Source organism: Miscanthus floridulus, chromosome 8 (genome assembly GCF_019320115.1).
Source record: "Miscanthus floridulus cultivar M001 chromosome 8, ASM1932011v1, whole genome shotgun sequence".
Lineage (NCBI taxonomy): Eukaryota > Viridiplantae > Streptophyta > Magnoliopsida > Poales > Poaceae > Miscanthus > Miscanthus floridulus.
In genome coordinates this window covers 13,150,454-13,170,972 of record NC_089587.1, presented here as the reverse complement: position 1 = coordinate 13,170,972, position 20,519 = coordinate 13,150,454, and the positions used below count along the sequence as shown (strand labels likewise).

General features: G+C 46.5%; 4 protein-coding genes and 1 long non-coding RNA gene across 11 annotated transcripts; 4 read left to right on the top strand and 1 right to left on the bottom strand.

Moving 5' to 3' along the window:
- Positions 1-5,886: 5,886 nt before the first annotated feature.
- On the bottom strand, positions 5,887-11,240 carry LOC136471138 (rRNA biogenesis protein rrp36-like). 7 transcript variants are annotated; one of them, XR_010761941.1, is made up of 4 exons: positions 7,389-11,240; positions 7,128-7,301; positions 6,423-6,483; positions 5,887-5,997 (listed from the first exon to the last, which is right to left on the bottom strand). XR_010761941.1 is itself a non-coding variant. In XM_066468866.1 (3 exons), the coding sequence occupies exons 1-2, from the start codon at positions 9,844-9,846 to the stop codon at positions 6,449-6,451; spliced, it is 552 nt and encodes a 183-aa protein (XP_066324963.1). In that variant the 5' UTR covers positions 9,847-11,240; the 3' UTR covers positions 5,887-5,997; positions 6,423-6,448. The 7 variants fall into 7 exon arrangements, 3 of the variants coding, with proteins under 3 accessions (XP_066324963.1, XP_066324962.1, XP_066324961.1); XR_010761942.1 differs by having other exon boundaries at positions 9,330-11,240; XR_010761940.1 differs by lacking the exon at positions 5,887-5,997 and having other exon boundaries at positions 6,192-6,483; positions 7,389-9,909; positions 10,057-11,240.
- Positions 10,740-11,363, top strand: LOC136468581 (uncharacterized). The gene has a single exon (XM_066467097.1). It carries the CDS (start codon positions 10,740-10,742, stop codon positions 11,361-11,363), a length of 624 nt encoding a protein of 207 aa, XP_066323194.1.
- Positions 11,364-13,377: 2,014 nt separating this feature from the next.
- On the top strand, positions 13,378-14,734 carry LOC136471137 (protein IRX15-LIKE-like). Its single transcript, XM_066468863.1, has 2 exons — positions 13,378-14,237; positions 14,362-14,734. Exons 1-2 carry the CDS (start codon positions 13,534-13,536, stop codon positions 14,627-14,629), a joined length of 972 nt encoding a protein of 323 aa, XP_066324960.1. The 5' UTR covers positions 13,378-13,533; the 3' UTR covers positions 14,630-14,734.
- A 697-nt stretch (positions 14,735-15,431) lies between these two features.
- Positions 15,432-16,448, top strand: LOC136475766 (uncharacterized). The gene is made up of 2 exons (XR_010763281.1): positions 15,432-15,800; positions 15,873-16,448. It is a non-coding gene; the product is annotated as an uncharacterized lncRNA (long non-coding RNA).
- An 874-nt stretch (positions 16,449-17,322) lies between these two features.
- Positions 17,323-20,389, top strand: LOC136475765 (single-stranded DNA-binding protein WHY2, mitochondrial-like). The gene is made up of 8 exons (XM_066473357.1): positions 17,323-17,477; positions 18,435-18,520; positions 18,614-18,711; positions 18,791-18,883; positions 19,009-19,103; positions 19,193-19,266; positions 19,645-19,733; positions 20,026-20,389. Exons 1-8 carry the CDS (start codon positions 17,440-17,442, stop codon positions 20,140-20,142), a joined length of 690 nt encoding a protein of 229 aa, XP_066329454.1. The 5' UTR covers positions 17,323-17,439; the 3' UTR covers positions 20,143-20,389.
- Positions 20,390-20,519: the final 130 nt, after the last annotated feature.

The following is a 20,519-nucleotide window of genomic DNA, read 5'->3' as shown; positions in this document are numbered from 1 at the left end:
GCAGGTGCAGGCGCCGCATGGCTCACCTACAGCACTGTAGCCACATGTAGAGGCTAGCGCAGAGTCAACCCTATATGTTATCTAGTCACTGTTGCAGCAGGGCAGCTGTACTGGGACTAGATGGATAGAGTTATATAAATAGACTACCACGATAACTCAGTAAAGAGAGTTCAGATTTGCCATCTCCCATATAGGGCTTTGGCCAACGCTGGTGTCTTGTACTGTGTGTGTATGCTCTGTTCTCCCTTCTTCTTCTAGCTCTAGCCATAGTGTGTGGGGACAGACAACGCTTGTTCGTGGTCGGCATGGCTAGTGGGTGCTCGGCAACACTAGCGGGTGCTCGACAAGACTAGTGAGTGATTCACTCACCTGAGCCGGTGATCCTATTGGCCAACACTAACAACTACTAGGTCATAAAGCCTACAGCTACTACAGCATGCACCTTACCAAGGTTATTTCCGAAAGAATGGAGTACAGACACAAGCAACATTTAAAAAACATGACAGCAAGGGCTACCCAAATTTCCAACAGCAAGGCTAAAGTTCAGACATCATTTAACCAATAATTGTTATTGTTCATATTGTGACAAAGTTTCAAACTAGGTCAGCTTCAACAACATATTCATCATCGTCCTCTGAACTGCTATGAATTTCTATATAAGAACGGTCGTCCAACAGTCTCCTCCTTTCCATCGGCCTCTCCTCCATCTTCCTATCGTTTCCATGCAAAGCCTTGTTTTGCTTGTTCTTTAATCCTACAGGTCTGCCCCTCTTTTTATTCTTTATCGCTTCAAGGCATTCTTGATTCTTTTCCAACGTTGGGCATGTCACTGAGTTATGTGTTGAATACATTTTACAAACGCTGCATTTTCTATTTCTCTTCTTCTCGCATTGTGCTCCAAGAGGTGGTAGATTCATTCTTTTCTAATGAGGTCTTGCAACGTCCCTTTGTCTTAGCTCAAGGTGGTAGATCCATGCTAATCCCGGTGTCCTCTGTTATGCCCACCTGTACATGTTTTTTTCCTATAAATTTACTCAACCATAAATTACAAAATGTAAAGTGACTGCCCAGATTATCTCACATTGTGTGCTCCTGTAGTGTTCTGGTCACCGTACTCCCCATCCCCTCTCTCATCCCATCTTCCTTTTTCAACTACCTGCAGTGCAATATTTAGTTTCCCATTGTCAGCTAAGATTTGACACATAAACATGTCATTTGCACTCAAATTTCATAAAATATTCATCCAATTTAAATTTACCTGTGCCGCTGTCCTGTCAACATGATCATGACATGGATTTATTATCCTGTCATGTTCATCATTTGTTTGCCTCATCCCCTACCATCCAAGCAAATAATATTCATTTATCAGCATCGTCATGGTTAGAATGCCACCTTGTTGAATGGCCCAAATAAAAATCAATTACCTGTGTACCCTCTGAAAGCCCTAGTTTTATTTTGGCTAATTGATGAAACCTAGTGTACGAACCTTTGGACTCTAAGTGTGATTATGAGCTAGGTTAAGTACACACCAAGATGGAGCTCGATGGCATGCCATGGTGGAGATGGTGAAGGCCACAAGGTGATGATCATGGTGATCAAGTGCTCCAAACTTGAAAAAAAAAGAAAGAGAAAAACAAAAGGGCTCAAGGCAAAGGTATAAACCATAGGAGTCATTTTGTTTTGGTGATCAAGACACCATAGAGGGTGTGATCATATTTAGGTTAGATAGCCGTACTATGAAGAGGGGAATTTCATCGCTTATGGTTGTCTAAGTGCCTCTAGATCAAGTGACAAGTTGCATATGCATGTAGGATCTAGAGAGCGATGTGAAAAAACCCTTGAAAAATGTTTGAAAAAGTCTAACACAAGTGCACAAGTGATAGATCACTTAGGTGTTAGCACACGAGATCAAGGGGCAAAGAAACAAGACAAATCAAAGTCACCAGGGGTGACCGGACTCTAGTCCCTGTGGGACCGGACGCTGGCCATGGTGTCCAATCATTTCGGCACAGCAGCAGCTCGAACCAGACGCTGGTGAGAGTAGAGGACCTAACGCGTCGGCTCTACTGTTCACGCGTCCAGTCCTAGGGTTGGAGGCATGGCTTTGTGAGCACCGAACACTGGCTACGTCCGGTTGGCTATAGCAGATGTGTCTGATCACGCGGCCAGGGCTCAGGGAGCTCTCTGGTCGGCACCGAACTTGCCCAGTGCGAGCGTCCAATCAGCGGACAGCGCATTCGGTGCGCGTGTCCGGTGCACATGAGAAGGCGCGGGGTCATCCTAGCCGTTGAAATCCAATGGCCATGGTTAAACAGGGACTGCCACGTGGACGGCCAGGAGCGACTAGATGCTATGCATGCATCCAATCAGGCTTGACCGGCGCATCTGGTGCGGTTAGGCAGAGCCCAAATGAAAGAGCCAACATCTCTATTCTTTGGAGCTACCTATATAAGTGTGGTGGCCTGTTGAGGGAGCTCTCTCTTGCACATTTTGATGATCATAAGCATACATTGAGTGAAGCTACTCCCTCCTACTCCTACTCTCTTGCTTGATTGCGAATTTCTTGAGATATTGAGTGATCCAAGTGCATTGCTTTGTGTTCTTGCATTCTAGAGGCAATTGTGTGATCCAAGTTGTAGATTTCTTGTTACTCTTGGCACTTGCCGGTGCCTAGATGGCTTGGCGGTGGATTGCAGGTGCTGGCGGAGTTGGTGTTTGTCTCCAGCCTCACCCTAGGTGCCAAGTCGGAGCACACGGAGCCTGTCGGCTCGCACATGGCCGGCTTTGCTCGGTCTTCCTCCGCCTCCACTAACACCCTACGTGTATCCGTGGCAACTCCCTTATGATTCCCCGCTTTTCATTGGTATATATGTAGCCCTGGTTCACCAGAACATCCGCGCCACTACCTTGGACTAGACGACCATGGCCGTCGCTATGGCTAACCATGTCACGGCGTGCCGCGCCCTGTGCCTTCGCCCCTTTGCGTGCGCCCATAGGTGGGATAGGCCATCAGTTCTTGCACAGCCATGGACAAGCCTTCCCCGGTCAAGCTTGGCCATCGAGCAGCCGCCACACGCCGACGTGCTCTGCTCTAGTGCTCATGAGGTCTAGGGAATAGAGAAGCCAAACATTTCCATGGTGCTTGATACAAATTGGATGACTCATATAAATAGTGCCCTAGATCTCAGGTTGGTTTTCACATTACTATAGGGTCTCTTATGCAAAAAGTGCATCCCCACCTAGGCTCTTCCGAGCTGGGCCGGCCTTATGCCGTCCCTGGGCCTGGTGCCGCGCGCCCCATGTGGGTCGCCCTGCTCTGGCTGGGCCATGCCGGTTGGCCGCGTGGGCTAGCCTCCCGTCGGATTGGGCTGACTTGGGCTGAAATGGACGGCGAAGCCTTTTTCCTTTTTATCACTTTTATTAATCCCTTAAAATCGGCTGTGATTTGTAAAATCCGTAATAAATCAAATAAAAGTCGTAAAATGACAAATCCAATTTTGTTAAACTCTACATAGATTGTACTACACAGTGAACACATAAAATCATATGCTTTAGTGCAAAATAATTTGCCTTAAAAATTAATCTATTGTTGTTGTAATTAATTAAATTAGTTTCCTTGCTCCAAATGCTATGAAATTTTTATGGTAGGTTCATCATATGGTTAGGTTCCACTGTTTTTTTTAGTTACAGAGAAATTAAATTACTAAGATAGCAAATGAGCCCTAGTTTGAATATATAGTAAATCAAATAAATGAAATTAAGAAACACCTTGGAATTTTATAACTAAAGCACTTGTTGGGAAATGACACCTTCCTCAATGATATTGATGCGTAGGCTAGTACGTTAGTCATTAGAGCTAGCTTGTTAGTTCGTAGTATGTACTCTGTTTTAAGAGTTATTGTTGCATTGTTAATTATCATTTGCATCAATGCATATCATATAGGTACGATGATGGATCAACGGATCAATTGAAGGATGATTAGGAATCTGAAGATGGTGTAATGGTATTCTCTCTGGGAGATGATGCAATGGGCTTTCTATTCACATGATGGCGAATGATCTGAAGATGCAGATACTAACTTTTTAGTATATATCTTACCCAAGCAAGCCCCGGTGCATAACCCCTACTATTCTGCACTTTAATTTATGTCCGTGCATTAAGTTTTAAGGAGCTGAATGAAACCCACTTGCATATATATATATATATAATATATATATATATATATAATATATATATATATATCCTATGAGTCTTACTGGTATGACAGGATCATGTAGATTGCTATGCTACAGGACTCCGATGGAAGTCGAGTGATTGTCTGTCACTCGCGAGAGATAGGAAATATATTATTGTTGTTACTATATTATTATCACTTGAATATATATATATATATATATGAATGGTAAATGGAGACCGGACAGGGATATGGTTTGGGTATTGATGGGTGTAAGAGGTTGTGTCATGCGGCCAACGGGGCATAGCTTGGTTACACTATTTTCACTATTTGTGTCGGTTAAGGACCGACCGTTGCATTGGACTCTAGGCAAGTCACAGACCTATTATCACAAGCATATACTTGTGTATGGGCACAGGAAAGACTTATTACTCTCTTGTCATGGGTTCTAGCTTTTTCTGGGCCAACTTTCAGGGTGGTTTTTGGGTGGAGGTCCAAACACTGCACTGAGTCCAGGACTCAGGAGCGGGAGCTTAGAGTCCAAGTTTGGATGTGGACCTAGACCCCATGACAGGAGGGTAGTGGGTTGGTCCTACTTGTGCCTAGGGTACAAGCGGGGCGTGTGTTTCGGGGTACCCAGCTGGGCACATTGATTCTCGCCAGCGATCCGATACGACTTGTCTACAATCTAGCACCGTAGTAAGAACTAGAAGATGAAAGATGGTAAAATGATTTTGATTGCTTACCACCTGCTTGAAAGTAGCATAGGTGCTTACATAGAATGGTTAGTTAATAAGCCAATGTTGACTGCTAATAAAATTGAATATACGGATGCACTTTTAATAATGCTCCTGTAGATGCAATAAACCCACAAGCCAGATATCCTTACATATCCTTAGAGTCTTTTCTTTCCTCCTGTCGGGTAAGTCTTGCTGAGTACAATTGAGTACTCAGGGTTTTATTTCCCCCTATTGCAGGTTACAGGCGGGTGCTAGAGCTGACTCTTATGTGTGGATCCCTCCTGGTGGACTCAGAGAGAATTCCTTTACGCTGCGATCACAGTCTTTATTTATAACTCTCACTAAATATTTTTATAAATAGAAGTTTTATAATCTGTTGTCATAGTCTATATATCAATGCTTCATCATGTCATGAATAGATATTTATTTCTGCTGTAACTCTGATCACATGTTTATATTCCGTTGTTAAATTAAATGGTTCATAACTCTGATAACATGATCATATTTCGCTATTATAAACAATAAATATTATACTCTGATGTTACATGGAAAGTGATGTAAGAAATGGTTAATAATGATGTAAGCTTTATTCTCTCATTTGTGATCCTGATGGAAAAATATGGATTTTTGAGTTCTCCATTGGGGCGTGCTTGATGGAACCGCATAATTTGGTGTGCTCCCTTGAGTACTTAGTGTCTAACGGAAGACGGGTACTCCTGGGAGGCATTAGATTAGGCGGTTCTGCCACAGCGTCCACGCTGGAGTCACTTGCCAGCTTCCTCCGGCACCACCAGCGTCGTCACCGTCTTCTACTAGTGCCCACCCCGGCCCCAACCGAGCTCGATGGGCCACCGCGAGGTGTGCTCTGGGGGGGGGGGGCCTGTGGCACCTCGCCACGAACAGTGCCACCCTTCGCCTTTGTTGTCGCAGTAGCCCTGGTCCGCTTGCAATCCCTAGCGAGGTGGTTGAAGCCGTGGTAGCGCAGGCAACGCCGTGGTAACTGGCAGTCAGCCTGGGCGTTCGGTTAACCGAAACCGATCGGTTCGGTTCTTCGGTTCTTCAGATAATTCTGTTACCTGAGACTAAGGGACAGATCGGTTACTTTGGAAATGCGGAACCGAGGAATTTTGGTTTCGGGTAATTCGGTTCGGTTTTGGTTCTAACCGAAGGAACCGAAATTTTTAGGAATCAAGAAACAACCCATTCATTTGCAAATTTTAGCAGCATTTTGCCTGATTTTCATGCAGTCAAAAGGGGCAATTTAAACAACAATGCAGCATAAAACAACAGTACAACACATATATATTATTGTTCTCTCAAATATTCAAGCATAGAGCAATATTCAAGCCTACAGTAAAAAACAAGAGGTCCAACAGGCAACAGCATAGCAATGCTCCATAGCTCCAGCCTCCAGGCGTTCAGCACCACACACACATATTCAAGCATATAGAGCAATGAAAAAACAAGAGGTCCAAGTCCAACAGCACAAGTGAAACAAGAAGTCCACCATTTTGCCTGTACGGCTGCACCTTCTCAGAACCAGTCCACACTCCTCCAAGATACTTGACCTGTACAAAGATGTGGAATAAATATGTATTGTTTGTATCATGTTCTAAAATGAACTTATGCACTGTCAAAATTCTTATTGGTTGGGGGAGGAATTGGAATAATGATCATGAACATCATGGGATTCAGTACATACACAACATTAAAAAGTACAAGATTAATCACAAGTCTAACCATGACTATCAGATGACTGACCACCAATATGAAGCAAAATGGTTTGGCCTCTTATCAGTTCACGGCGACACAATCTGGTTGCATCTCTTCCTGTTTGGTTTGGCTAGTCCGTAATGGATAACAGCGTAAGCATTACGAGCTCAAGAAATGCGGATACCGCTCACTGTCTAGCACTAACTGATCTGGTCGCCGTACTACCTAGCGCAGTCATGGAAATAAACAATCAACATATTACTTAGAACCATTAAGGTTGTTCCAACCTAAAACTGTCTGGTAGTTTCAATAGTGCCATATCAGTAAGAAACTAGATTAGAAAAAGAAATTTTGCTTCAGGACACTAAAGAAAGGTGGAATTGGCCAGTCTACACTTTTCCACATTAGGTAGCAGGAAATGGTAGCCATCAGAATATGAAATAATGAAACATGCAGATTGAAAAAAAAATAAGATTATGCCAAGGAGAAACATGCATACTAGACTATTTCTTGTTCTTGCTTTCCTTTGAGGATTTGCTTGGATTGGAGGACTTGCTTGGCTGTGATGAGCTGATGTTGGTGGATGTAACCATCTTCTTTTTGCTGCCTTGGATTTGTGACTTGGCAGCATGGGCATCAACAATGGCTTTGTCCTTGAATTCTTGAATAAATTCTGAAAATAGAAAACAACAAACAAAGAAAACATTAAATATTTTTTCATTGTTGAAAACAATAAAGAAATGGTACAATAAATGGTCACCTTCTTCTAGTTTGGTCAATTCTTCTGTATTCTCTACTAAGTTGATGGGAGTTGCTCTTCTAAGCCAATCTTGAGTGCAAACAAGAGCTTCAACCATAAATGGAGTGAGTGAACTCCTAAAATCATCTAGAATACACCCGCCTGTGCTAAAGGCCGATTCACTAGCCACTGTGGATATTGGAATGGCGAGCACATCACAGGCCAATGTAGAAAATATGGGAAATCTAGTGGACTACCCCTTCCACCAAGCAAGAATATCAAACATTTTGGTATCTTCTTCACACTCTTCAGCCAAGTACTTATCCTGTTCAGTCCTGTTGCCCCTGCTGCAACTGCTTGTTCTATTGTTCAGCTTAATCTTCTTTGTCAGCTTAGTCTTCAACTTTCTAGCACCCTCTCCACCTTGCTTAGATGGGGGTGATTCACTTGGTTGGGGCTACACATCACTTGGAGAACTATTGTTCTTGTATTCTTCAAAAAGGTCTTGCAAGCATTTGGTAATTGCAGCCCAAACTTTCTGTCCAACACCGACACCATACATCTCTTCGATTACCATTTCTGTATACTATGAAAGCTTGTATCTAGGATCAAGTACAGCAGCAACAAAAAATCAGCAAGTTAATATTTTCCTTCTCCTTTCCCTTTGCCTTGTCAGTTTGCATTTGTAAATGTTCATGCCACTTCCCCCAATACTTGTCATACTTGTCTTTCATTCTTCTCCCCATTTCTTGCTGGACAGAAATCAGAACTACTCATCCATTCATTCACTAATTCATTGACCTCTCCGATCTCATGAAAGTAAGTGTGAGCAGTCACACTTAATGATGCTGAAACATGTTTCATTACTTTAGTAAAATGCCCTAGAAACTCAGCTAGTTTTCTTGCATTATCCCAATCATGCTCATCAGGAACTCCTGGACCAGGAACACCTGGCTTAATGTCACTAAGCAATTCAATTGTATAGTATGGATCTTCATCTGGATACCTTGCAAACACCTTTTCATATGTGCAAGCTGCTTTTAGCATATCATATGTCGAGTTCCACCTAGTGCACACATCAAGGTTCAAGAATGCCTTGCTGTCCACTTTCTCCCATTGTGCAATCTCTTTAAATTTGGCCACTCTTGATGAACCATTCCTAACAAATCTAATCGCAGCTTGTACATGCTTGATAGACTGGTCTACTTCTTTCAAACCATCTTGGACAATCAAATTAAGTATATATGCAGCACATCTCATGTGAAGGTATTTGCCCCCAGCTATGCTAGTTTTCACACTATTCATTTGTCTTCTCAAATAACTAACACCACTATCATTTGCACTAGCATTGTCTATTGTTATTGTCATTACTTTGTCCAACCCCCAATCAAGCAATATTTTATGCAGGTGTTTTCCAATATCATCCCCTTTTACCTTTCACCTTGAAAAAACTAATTATCTTTTTATGCAGGCACCAATCTTTGTCTATAAAGTGAGCTGTCATAGTCATGTAATTATCTTGTTGCTGTGATGTCCAACCATCGGTTGTGAGGCAAACTCTATTGCATTGTTCTTGAAAGAAAATTTTAAGTTTTGCTTTCTACTCAAAGTACAACTGCACAGTGTCCCTAGTACATGTCCTTCTAGAAGGGATAATGAACCTAGGGCAAGCAAGAGGCATGAACTTTCTAAAACCAAGCTTCTCACCAAATCCAAATGGCTCCTCATCTTGTATGATCATTTCAACAAAAGCAGACCTAAGCAATTCAGGATCAAACTTCCAAGTACCTACACTAGTGCCTTGATTTACTGACAAAACACCTTGTTTTGCATCATCACTAACTCTATGAGGATTACGCTTGCAAGTGTTAAAATGCTTACGCATAGCAGATGTACCATTGAGCACTGGATGTGCTGCAATTTCATTGCTACAATAGTTGCATTTTCCCTTGACCAACTGACCTTTATCGTAGATTTTGGTGAAGTGATCCCACATGCTAGATCTGGATGCCATCGGCTTTCTCTTCTTTTCCTCCTCAGCTTCTACATCAATGACCTCCTTCTCCTTCTCTGCATCACCATCAGCCCCAGTAGCAGCACCATCCTTCTCTGCATCACCATCAGCCCCAGTAGTAGCACCATCCTTCTCTGCATCACTATCATCCTTGAAATTCTCATCACTCCCACCATAGGTCTCTTCCCAATCCCTTAAGTCTTGGTCCATGTCCTCGTCAGACATATGAAGAAATGCAGTCAAGTTATCAACTACAAATCCCCACAACAAATCAATCACAAATACAGTCAGATCTTTAACACTTACATTGCAGGATGCAATTGATGTAGCTGTTGTGGAGTAGATCACAAGAAGTGGCGGTGGGCGACGATGGCTTAGGGCCGGCGGCCGGGTGGGTGCGTCCTGCCTCCTGCACCGGTGCTGGACTGCTGGCCACCTGCGCCTAGTTGGCTGGGGGCTGCCCATGTTGGCCTATCGGGGTCGTGGAGGGGAGGGGAGGGTCGGAGACTAGAGGGGAGGAGTCACGAACTTGGCGTCAGGAGCGCCGGGGCCGCATGCCGTGGGGTGGACGATGGATCGACGCGGCGGGGTCAGGGGCGGTGACCGATGAGGACTGAGGAGTGAGGAGAGTGACTGAGGAGAGTGACCGGTGACTAGTGAGGACTTAGGGTTTACCTTGGGCTGGGCTGTATTCTATGGGCCATCGACGAGCGCAAAGTACCTTCAGCTTCAATTCGGTTATTTCAGGTCAATTCGGTTAACCGAGTGCTGGAACTGAATTAACCGTAATAATTTCGGTTCCTGGGAACCTGGAACCAAACCTGGGACCGAATATTTCGGTTTCGGAGGCTCAGCCGAGACAGCCGCAGGTCGCATCTCCAGTCGGAGGAGGATCTCCCGCCACCTATTAGCCTTGGGATCAGAGACCCGTCCGCGCTGGCCGAGGCATTGTCGTGGCAGGGACGCGGCCATCCACTGGCCGAGCAGGTATGCCGCACATCAGCTGAGGACGCGGCCGTCTACGACTCCACCGTCTTCGCCCATGTCCCTGCCATCCAGTGTCCGCTCCACCACGGCCCGGCACGACGATTATTGAACGAATTCGGGTGCGCGGTGGGGACGCAGTTACCGGCTTCGCCGGTCGACGGACAGCATCCTATCTCAGATAGGTTGTGGGGTGGTCGTCGTCGGACTCCTCGCCGTCGTTCGTCCACCGATGGCGCTTCGTGCGCCCTCCCGAAGGCGGGTAGAACGGCTCCGCATTCGCCGAGAGCGTGGACCCCGGCATCGGCAGCGGCGGGGATGGGGAGGGGATCTGTGGAGATGCACCAGTGCCGCATCCCACGGGGGCGGGCTCGATGCTGGCGCCACAGCCGTGGGGCCTGACGTCATCGGCAGCGGACAGGGTGGTGGCGGACCCTGGCCTCGGTGGTGGCGTGGAGGGCCGTGGAGAGACTGGAGTGCCGGATCCCGCGGGGACACCCACCAAGCTGCTGCTGATGGCAGTGGCGGTCGCGGCGGCTGCTTCCGGCGGCGGTGTCGACGGTGGCGCAGGTGGCCGCGGAGGGGGCGCTGGAGCACCGGAGCCCGTGGATCCCGCATGGGCGGGCTCGACGCCGGTGGTGGCTGCTGCAGTGGGGCCCGGCATCATGATCGGCGTGGACGGAGCGACGGCGGAGCCCGACCTCGATGGCAGCGGTTGCGTGGAGGGCCGCGGAGGGGCCGAAGCGCCGGATCCAGCGGGGACGGCCTTGGGTCCGCTGCCGGCGGTGGCAGCGGCAGCTTCCGACGCCAGCTTCCGCGCGGACGGCCACGGATCCCGCGGAGGCGCCAGAGTGCCAGATCCTGCGACATCTGTGGTGGGGAGGGTAGGGGAGGTGGAGGGGGAGGGGGAGGGGGAGGGGAGGGCGGGGGGCGCCGGCGCCTGGGAGGCCGTCAGGTCGGGGCTCTCGAAGGGTTCAGTGGTTTTTAGTGCTGTCTAAATGCATAATTTCCATTTTGATTCCTTCTGGAAGGCGTCTGTTTCAATTTTGTTCGTATAGATCCCAATGATGAGCCTTGTGGTAATTATTAGCCTTTTGAACTTTATCTTGTTTCGTTGAGACTCATTTGTCTCATTTCATGACCATTCATCTGTATCTGTTATATTGATTCTCACCTTATGATGGTGAACAAGCTCTCAAGGTGGTGAACAAGCTCTCATGCAGACAATGAACCGTGCGCGTGAACTCTATGCGCGGAGATTGCAGGCCACTCCTAGTGTTGATGAGCTTGCCTCTTTGCTTGCCCAATGTGCCATAGCAGAGGCTCAGTCAACAAATACTAACCCTTCACAAGGACCTGGATCAGACCCTGTCGATATGCTGAATTCTGATGAGGCCTGCATTCTTGCTGAGAGTGGAAGGAAGCAGATAATCCTGGATGCGTTTGCCGATGGGAGCAGCTTCATTTGCTTGAAATGTGGTGGGCTCTTTAGCACATCTCGCAAGGACGAGCACTTGCCCTACTGGTGCGGGACTGCATGAGCCTGGTTACATCTTGCTGTGGTATATCTATGGTCACACCTGGCAATGAACCGATGATCATGATACCCGTGAGATTTTGTAAAAAACTAAAAACTTTGTTCTTTCCAATTACTGCTTCTTTACTGCAGGGATGCCAGAAATGCATCTGTTAAGTCGTAGTAAATACATTGCCGATGCCTAACTTTATGAACGAAAATTTTCATCTCTATCCGTTGTATTGTACTTGTGTTTTCGGCTGATGGAAGGTGTTGATATGTTTGGCATGGTCATCAAATTCCAATAGTTGAATGTCGAAAGAATGTTCTTGCAGTTAGCTTCGACCGCACAAATACTGAAACTGGATAGAAAGTATGGAGGAACTGTTAGTGAGCCCCTTCGCTTTTGATTTTTCGAGTTGAATACTGGCTTTAGCAGTGATATTCTTTAGAAAATCTGCAAAGATAGAGCATTGCCATTACTACCTGCTACCATAAAAGGTTCGTTTTCGCGTCCCTCTTTCTGTTTATCAACTATTCTTCTGCTTGGATGACCAACCCATGCTTTTATGGTATTGTTACTGGCGTCGGTATGTTGCTTCATCGAATTACTTCCTGTAAATGTGAAATGGTTCTGGTCCTTTTGGACTGCACAAGGAATGGGGGCGGGCGCTGCGTGTTTCACGCTCGGTTTTGCCGAGGCTTCACTTGAAGGCAACGGAGACTCGGAAAGAGAAGCTGAGAGCCACCTCCTATCTGCAGAACTTTAGCTCCTATCATGACTGTGGCTTACATTCTAAGTGTTCGCTGCTGGTAGCATCTTGTGATCAGTCAAGGAATTCCAGTCTTCATTTGTTAGCGCAGTTTTTCTCACCAAACCTGATATGCTCTCCTGGCTGCTTTTGTTTCATATACGTCTGGTGGTGGTCAGAAAGCTGCTGGCTGCCCTTCCAAAACCTGGTGTCATCTTCTGTTGCTTTTCGAATTTCGATTATGCTCTTGTATCATCACTCATCAGGCAGTGGCAGATTGGTACTGTGCTGCAATGCCAAAAAACCATGGGTCCTCACTCTGCCTAAAAAAAGTGTCATGACTATGTTGTCCGGGGAATATTCACATTCTGTTCATTCCAATTGTAATGGGACTATTTGGTGCTAACAAATTTCAACTTTGAATATCTTCATCTAAACAAACTTGAGAATTGAGAAAAAAATATCGCATTACAAACGGTTTTTTATTGTGCTAAATAGGAAATGATATAGTTAATGTTGCGAGAAAGATTTGGTGTCAAAATCAGAGAGTGCCATCAAAACCTACCCAAATTTGAGCCACTCTGAAGCAAAGCCTTGCAGGTTGCAACCCTCAAGCAATTTTTAACCTGGTTTGCTTTCCTGCCAAACATGCCAACTACTAATCCAACATAAGCTTATTTAACTTTGCTTAATTCAGCTGGCTTGGCATGCTGTCAGTCCCTCTCAACCCCCATCCCATCCCAACCTCCATTCCTTCCTCCCTTGCCAACTCTGATCTCTCACCTGAAAATGTCAGTGTGAGTGGCCATTCCATCTGCACAACATCCTCATCTACTAAACCTTGTCAGCGTTCACTCCAGACACACACACACACAAGCGCACAAAAGCCAGAGCGCGGAGATGATGAAGGCAATGGCCGGGCCGAAGCTGCTCGTCGTCCACACGTCGTCGAACAAGGCCCTGAACGGGATGGCGCCGGCGTCGCCCATGCCGTTCCATGTCTGGTCCCGGTGCATGTGGCTGGTGGTCTTCCTGGCCTTGTTCACCTGCGTGTCCCTCCTCACCGTGTTCTCCACGGCGCGCGCCTCGGGCGGGGTGGCGTACCAGGCGGCGGCGCCTTTCACGGTCACCGCTGCCGGCGCCGCGGAGGCCGGCCTGCCGCGGTACGTGTTCGACGCGCTGGTGCATTACGCGGCGGCGGCGGGGAACTCGTCGTCGAGCATGCCGGAGCCGGACGTGCGCGCGATCGCGTCGGTGCTCCGGCGGCGCGCGCCGTGCAACCTGCTGGTGTTCGGTCTGGGCGCGGAGACGCCGCTGTGGCGCGCGCTGAACCACGGCGGGCGCACGGTGTTCCTGGACGAGAACCCCTACTACGTGGCGCACCTGGAGGGGAAGCACCCGGGGCTGGAGGCCTACGACGTGGCCTACGCCACGGCGGTGCGCGAGCTCCCCGACCTCCTCGACGCCGCCCGCGCCGCGCGCGCCGCCGAGTGCCGGCCCGTCCAGAACCTGCTCTTCTCCGAGTGCCGCCTCGCCATCAACGACCTCCCCAACCAGCTCTACGACGTCGCCTGGGACGTCATCCTCGTCGACGGCCCGCGTGGGTACGTGCCAATGCACATGTACCATCGCCATGCATGTCGGATGCCGCGTCCTCCATGGTTTCTTGGAATGATGAGTAAGGAAAGAAGCCAATTCATTAGCTGATGATTTTGTCATGGTATGAAGGTTCACGCAGGGGTCGCCGGGGAGGATGTCGGCGATCTACTCGGCGGCGGTGATGGCACGGACCAAGGGCACGGAGACGGAGGTGATGGTGCACGACTACGAGCGGGAGGTGGAGCGCGCGTGCGGCCGGGAGTTCCTGTGCGACGAGAACCGGGTCACAGCGACCAGCACGCCGTCGCTCGGCCACTTCCTCGTGCGCGGCGGCGCCGCCGTCAACCGGGAAGCCTTCTGCGGGCCGGCCGCCGCTCAGAAATCGAAATCGACCTAAGCTAGTAGTTACTTCTCCTCCCCCCGTTTAGCCCCAACATGCTCCAGTTTTGTGATGCATGCATGATGCGTAAAGAAATGTTAATGCTCCAATCTGTAAAATTGAGTTCTTTGAGCGATGATGATCTTCCTTGTCCAAGCGGAAGGTAAATTGACAGGAGAAAGTAATGAACTCGCAGAATTGTGTGAAGCATAGAGATCAGTGGTTCCTTTTCGAACAAATCTTGTGGGTTGTGGTGGCCCAATGATTTCTCCCTTCAAACATATTGTAATGCCTAACGTGCCAACACATTTGACACATTTAAGAGAAATTTTGCACTTACAATTCATATATATCCAACTATTTGAAAAGGTACTACACCTGGATGGCAAGTAAATCAACCGGCAATAATAAACGTGGTCCATTGCACAAATGGCAAAATCATTATTACTCACTACTACGCAAAAAATTTTGCAAGACAGTGTCTTTTTATTAACGGAGGCGGTCACAAAATCCAACCGCCTCGGTTAATGTCTACGATTAACGGAGGCGGGCATTTTTTATTTACCGAGGCGGACACTTTTGTCCGCCTCGAAAAATAGATTTATGGAGGCGGTCATCCTAAGGCAACTACCTCCAAAAATAATCTATTTTCGGAGACGGTCGGAGACGATCGTCTTAAGATACCTGTCTCCGTAAATCTATTTTTAGAGACGGGCACGCTATAAGGTCAGTCTCCAAAAAGGCCGAGGCCTAACAAACCCTAGGCAGCCCACTACTGTGCAAGCGTGTGTATATATCAAAGGGTTTGGGCAACCCGGCAGCCACTCCTCTCTCAGCCGCGCGTCTCTCTCTCCCTGTCCCAGTCGCTGTTCGTCCCTCTCTCTCACTCCCGCAGGTGTGTCGCTCTCTCTCCCTCACCCCAGCAGTCGTGCACGTCTCTCTCTCTCACCTCTTCCGGCGTCCATGCGCAGCTTAGTGGCCGCACCTCCTCCGGCGGCGTGGCCACGCACCCTGGCCACCGCACCTCTCTCCCTCCCTTCTATCCCTCACACGCGGCGGATCGAGGTCCCGGCGGCGGTGGCCGCGCGCCCTGTCTGGCGGCAGCGGCCACACGCCCTGGCCGGCGGCATGGAGGGCCCCGCGCGGTGGCTGCACGCCCTAGCCGTCGTGGATCTGGCGCAAGGAGGAGGTATGCCCTTCATCCTCTGTCTCCTCTCTTAGATCCAGGGCGGATCCATCCCTCACCCTCCCTCCCTCGCAGATCCGCGACGACAGGGTCTGCGGTGACCTCCTCCGGCGGCGGTGGTGCGGTTGCTGAGGTGAGCTCCCCATCGGTGGCGGCGACGCAGGAGGATCGAGATCCGGCAACGGCGCACCGGCCCCCTCCACCTCCGACGACGGCGGGCGAGATCTAGGAGGCGCAAGGAGTCTGGATCTGGCAGGGAGGAGGCTGGCCGCGCCCAGATCCGGCAGCGGCGACGGCAGCGGGCTCGATTGGGCTCGCCAGGGTTTTTTTATTTTTTTTAAATCAATTAATGGAGGCGGGCAGCTTAATATGACCGCCTCCGTTAATCGATTAACCGAGGCGGGCAAAGCAGCCGCCTCCAAAAAGGTTGAATTAACCGTGATCTTTGATTGAAGGCGGTTGTAATGCCCGCCTCCATTAATCTAAAACGCCGGTCACCATTAAGTTATTCTGTGCTAGTGACTGTTATTGATCTATTGAGTGGCATTTTTAGACTTGTATGGTTAGCTTGTGTCCCAACTACTTTCAGGTGAACATTTTGTAAGACTTGTGATTTGTGATTTGATCTTTAAAAGCAGGGTTTTTTTGTGACTTCTTTAAAAGCAGGTTTGACCTCCATAAAAAAATGTATTGAGCTACAACAAGGAATACTTTTTTTAAATTAATCGTATTTTATTGACACTAGAAAATTATGCTTCCATCGACAAAGTCGTCATGAGATGTTTTTTTATATAAAAAAAGCCCAAACAAGGGTGAATTTCCCGTCATGTTAATATGTTATCCAATCGTGTGGTTAATGGAAATTCACCCTTTGTTTGGTCCTTTTTTCCTTAAAAAGAAAAACAAAACAATTGTCTTACTTCTCTTTTAAACCTTGAAAACACCATTCAAATATCCACACAAACTATGATTTATTTTGCATGCTATGACATGCTATCTTAAAGTGTTCCATTGAATTTTAATTCGAATAGGTGAATTACAGCCACAAGTACAAAGGAAAGATTTTATGGGAAACAAAACTTGTGTTTTTCTTAATTATTATGTAGGCTGAATATTTTTTGGAGAACTTGAAGGTAGAATTCTGTACAATATTAAAAGTTTTCATAAACTTCTGAAATTATTTGGAAGGCGTCTTGAACATTGAGAGCAAATGAACATAACACCATTACCAGTTTTGAAAAATTTTCCTATTGAATGTGGGCGACTTCACACTTTCAAACTTTTCAAATGGCGCCCTAATAAAATTAAGATTAAGAAACAGAGTAAATTATTCCTACATATAACAACTTGACAGGTGGATGCAAATTGATCCAACAACTTATAATGTGTTAGGTTCAAAAATTTTCATTTTTTTAAAAAAAAATCTCGCAAACAGGAGGCTGATTATTGGGCCTTAGACTTAGTGGCACGGACAGCCCATCTCTTAGGTTTCGGCCCGTAAAGACGCGCGGCCGCCTACACGCTCCCCGAGACAGACAGCGCCTTGGCCGTCCCCGCAGTGGGACGAAACTCGCTCGCACCCCCAGTCTTCGGCGCTCGCTCCGCTCCCCTCCGCCGCGGCGACCTTCAAGGCGACGAGACGATGCTGCGGCTCTCCCGCTTCCTCCCCTCCGCCTCCAAGTGAGCCGCGACTCTAAACCCTAATTCTATCTCTCCCCACACCTCGCTACCCGGAGCGGCCGCCGCCGCGGTGCCATTCGTCTACTCGTGTCGTAATTTTCGGGCGCTTTGTTCGGCGCTCTTGGAGCCACTTGGGTGGGTTTTCGATCGGGTGAGCCGGCGCGCGTACTGTACTGCCGGGGGTTTTAGGTGAGGGGTTTAGTGGTAGGGTTTATGCACAGGCGTGTCGTTCCTGTGGACCTCGCTTCCACAGATGATATGTTTTCTGGTAGGTGCAGATTTCGCTGTAGAGGATTCCCCCGCTTCCCTTGCGTTTGCGGATTGCACATTCCTGTGCGGTATTCTGCAGGGGTGAACGATAACAGGACTTGGCTGGCTGTCGAGAATGAACTTTACTTATTTCCCCCTTCTAGTGAGCGGAGTTATTGTTCAATAATATAAGTATCCAGTGTTCAGGATGTGATTGCCTGTGTCCCTAGTTTAAATCAATTTGCCTGAAGTGTAATGTGTCAATTAGTTGATGTGCCTAATGCCTTGAATGAACAGTTAATCTTGTTAGGTGAAATGGCAAATCATTAAGATCAAACATACCTTTACCAATAACTTATTTAGGATTGGATTTGATGCTGCTATGTAATCACGAGAATACAAGTCATGCTGAAAATTAGCTGTTTTGTACACAGATGACCATTTCTATTAGTATTATTCAGCTTTGATATGTTTGTGTAGCTCCTATTTTAGATTTTACCAAGCATGCAAAGGTCTTATTTTTTTTAAAAAAAATATCACTGAACCTTGAGATTTCATATTCAAGCCATTCTTTTTTCTGTGGTATGTTTCTGCAGCCCTTTTTGCAAGCTGGATTTAGTTCAGCATCTGACACTACTGTAGTTTCAATCTATCATCGATGAGTTAAATGGCTATTTTAAGTTATTAAAGCTTGTTTTCCTTTCACAGGAGGAGTTTTGATCTAAAAGAATCTCTTTGGAGTGGTTCATTGACATTCCAACAAGCTGTTTCAACTTCAGCAGCAAATCTTGATGGTGAATCCTTTGTTTCGTTCTTTTTATTAAATCAGCCTAACATGCTGAATGCTAACCTCAATATTGATGTTTGCTTAATCCCTTTATAAGCAGAGAACTTGTCTGGCAAAAGGTATGCAAGCTATACTGTGTTCAAGGGAAAGGCTGCACTTTCTATACATCCTATACTGCCGAGTTTCAGCAAATTAGAAGTATGTTTCCTTTTAGATTTGATTGTTTTTTGGCCATACATTGTTCTTCCTCCACATCATAATTTCTCTGTTTTATTAGTCCGGAGGATCTCGAGTGAGCAGAAATGGATCAGTAATGTTGACCTTCTTTCCTGCTGTTGGACAAAGGAAGTATGACTATACAAAGAAACAGGTAGCCATGATTTGTTGTGCAGTTTATTTACTCGTGAATATAACTATTCTGAATATAAGACCTATTAGTATTTTTGCCAACCACATGTGCCTTAATTTTATGATTGTGGAATATCTGTTATGTAGCTCTTTTCCCTGTCACCTACTGAAGTTGGAAGCTTGATAAGTCTTGGGCCTGCTGAATCCTGTGAATTTTTCCATGACCCATCCATGAAATCAAGGTTTGTGGTGGTACTGCATGAACACAAAAGACCAGACAGAACTTATGTTTGCATATATCATTCTAACTCCACTCTTTTTGTGCATCAAGTAATGAAGGAATGGTGAAAAAATCACTGTCGATCACTCCACTTGGCAGTGACAGTGGATACTTTGTTAATATAAGTAAGTGGCTCTCCTATTTCGCTTTGGCTTCAACTGCCTGTTTTTGTGATTGTTAGGCATTCGATCTACCAAATATTGAGCACTGCTGCTAGCCTAAAAACTTTATCGGAAAGGACATATGAGAATCTTGTGAATACTGTTGAGGCATTGCCCATTGATCAGATAGTCTATTGTATTAAGTTTGAGCTTTTGCCACTGTTAAAGCAGCTTCCTGAAATGAAAAAGGAAATGCTTCAAGCTATAGCTAGTTAGCACTTACCATTATAGTGTGACATCAATGTCCTTTTATCTGATATGTTCTGTTGTACCTGATTTAAACTTTCTTTGTCTACTGATTGGTTCTCCTCAGAAATGCACCAATTTTCTTTTCTTTTGCAGCTGTTGTGAACAGTGTAGAGAAGACTAATGATCGCCTTTCAGTCCCTGTCACAAAAGCTGAGTTTTCTGTGATGCGCACAGCTCTGAGTGTAAGTTTCACTGTTTCCATTTGTTATCTATCAATGTTAGCAGAACCATAAAAAATATATCAGCATTGCCATGAAGTTCATCCGTGTCAGTGTTTTCAGGCATATGGAATTTTCAATGCTACTGAACTTTACGTTGTTGAAAATGATTGGTGTGTGCCTATGAGTCACGAATGCCTCGACACTTGCACATAACCATTGTTGTTCATTAATTGAATTGCTTACTTTCTAGGAGTATATATTGGATAGTGCTCTATTTATACTTTCTGACTGCCTGGCCTTTGTATTCATGCAGTTTGCATTGCCGCACATCATGGGTTGGGATCAGGCTTTAACCAATCACCATCCATCTCCAGCTATCAGCAAGCCCAGGGTAGAGCGTCCACGCCCGGATTCTGAATGGGAAAGGTGAAGCTTCCTTGTAGCAGCTAGATGATGGAGGCTTTTGGGCATCAGTAGACGTTGCTGCTGCAACGTATGGAGCATTGGTGTGCTTGAACAATGTCTTAGGACACTGTCTGCCGTTTGCATTAGATTTCTGGAACTTAAAAGACTAAGGCCGGATGAAGCACGATGAACCATTGTGTTTGTTGAGTGCATGTATAACTCTACCACGCCTACTAAATGCATATTTCTAGTCGAGTTAGCCGTTTTACCCTTGCTTGTGATTTGTGAACGATGTCTGTGCTTGGTACGGGTACGCAACATTTGAGCTTGATGCAGTGACCTTATCTGTTTGCATTTGCACATGGAGAAGTTAATTGAGCACGGTACAATCTGCCATCTACA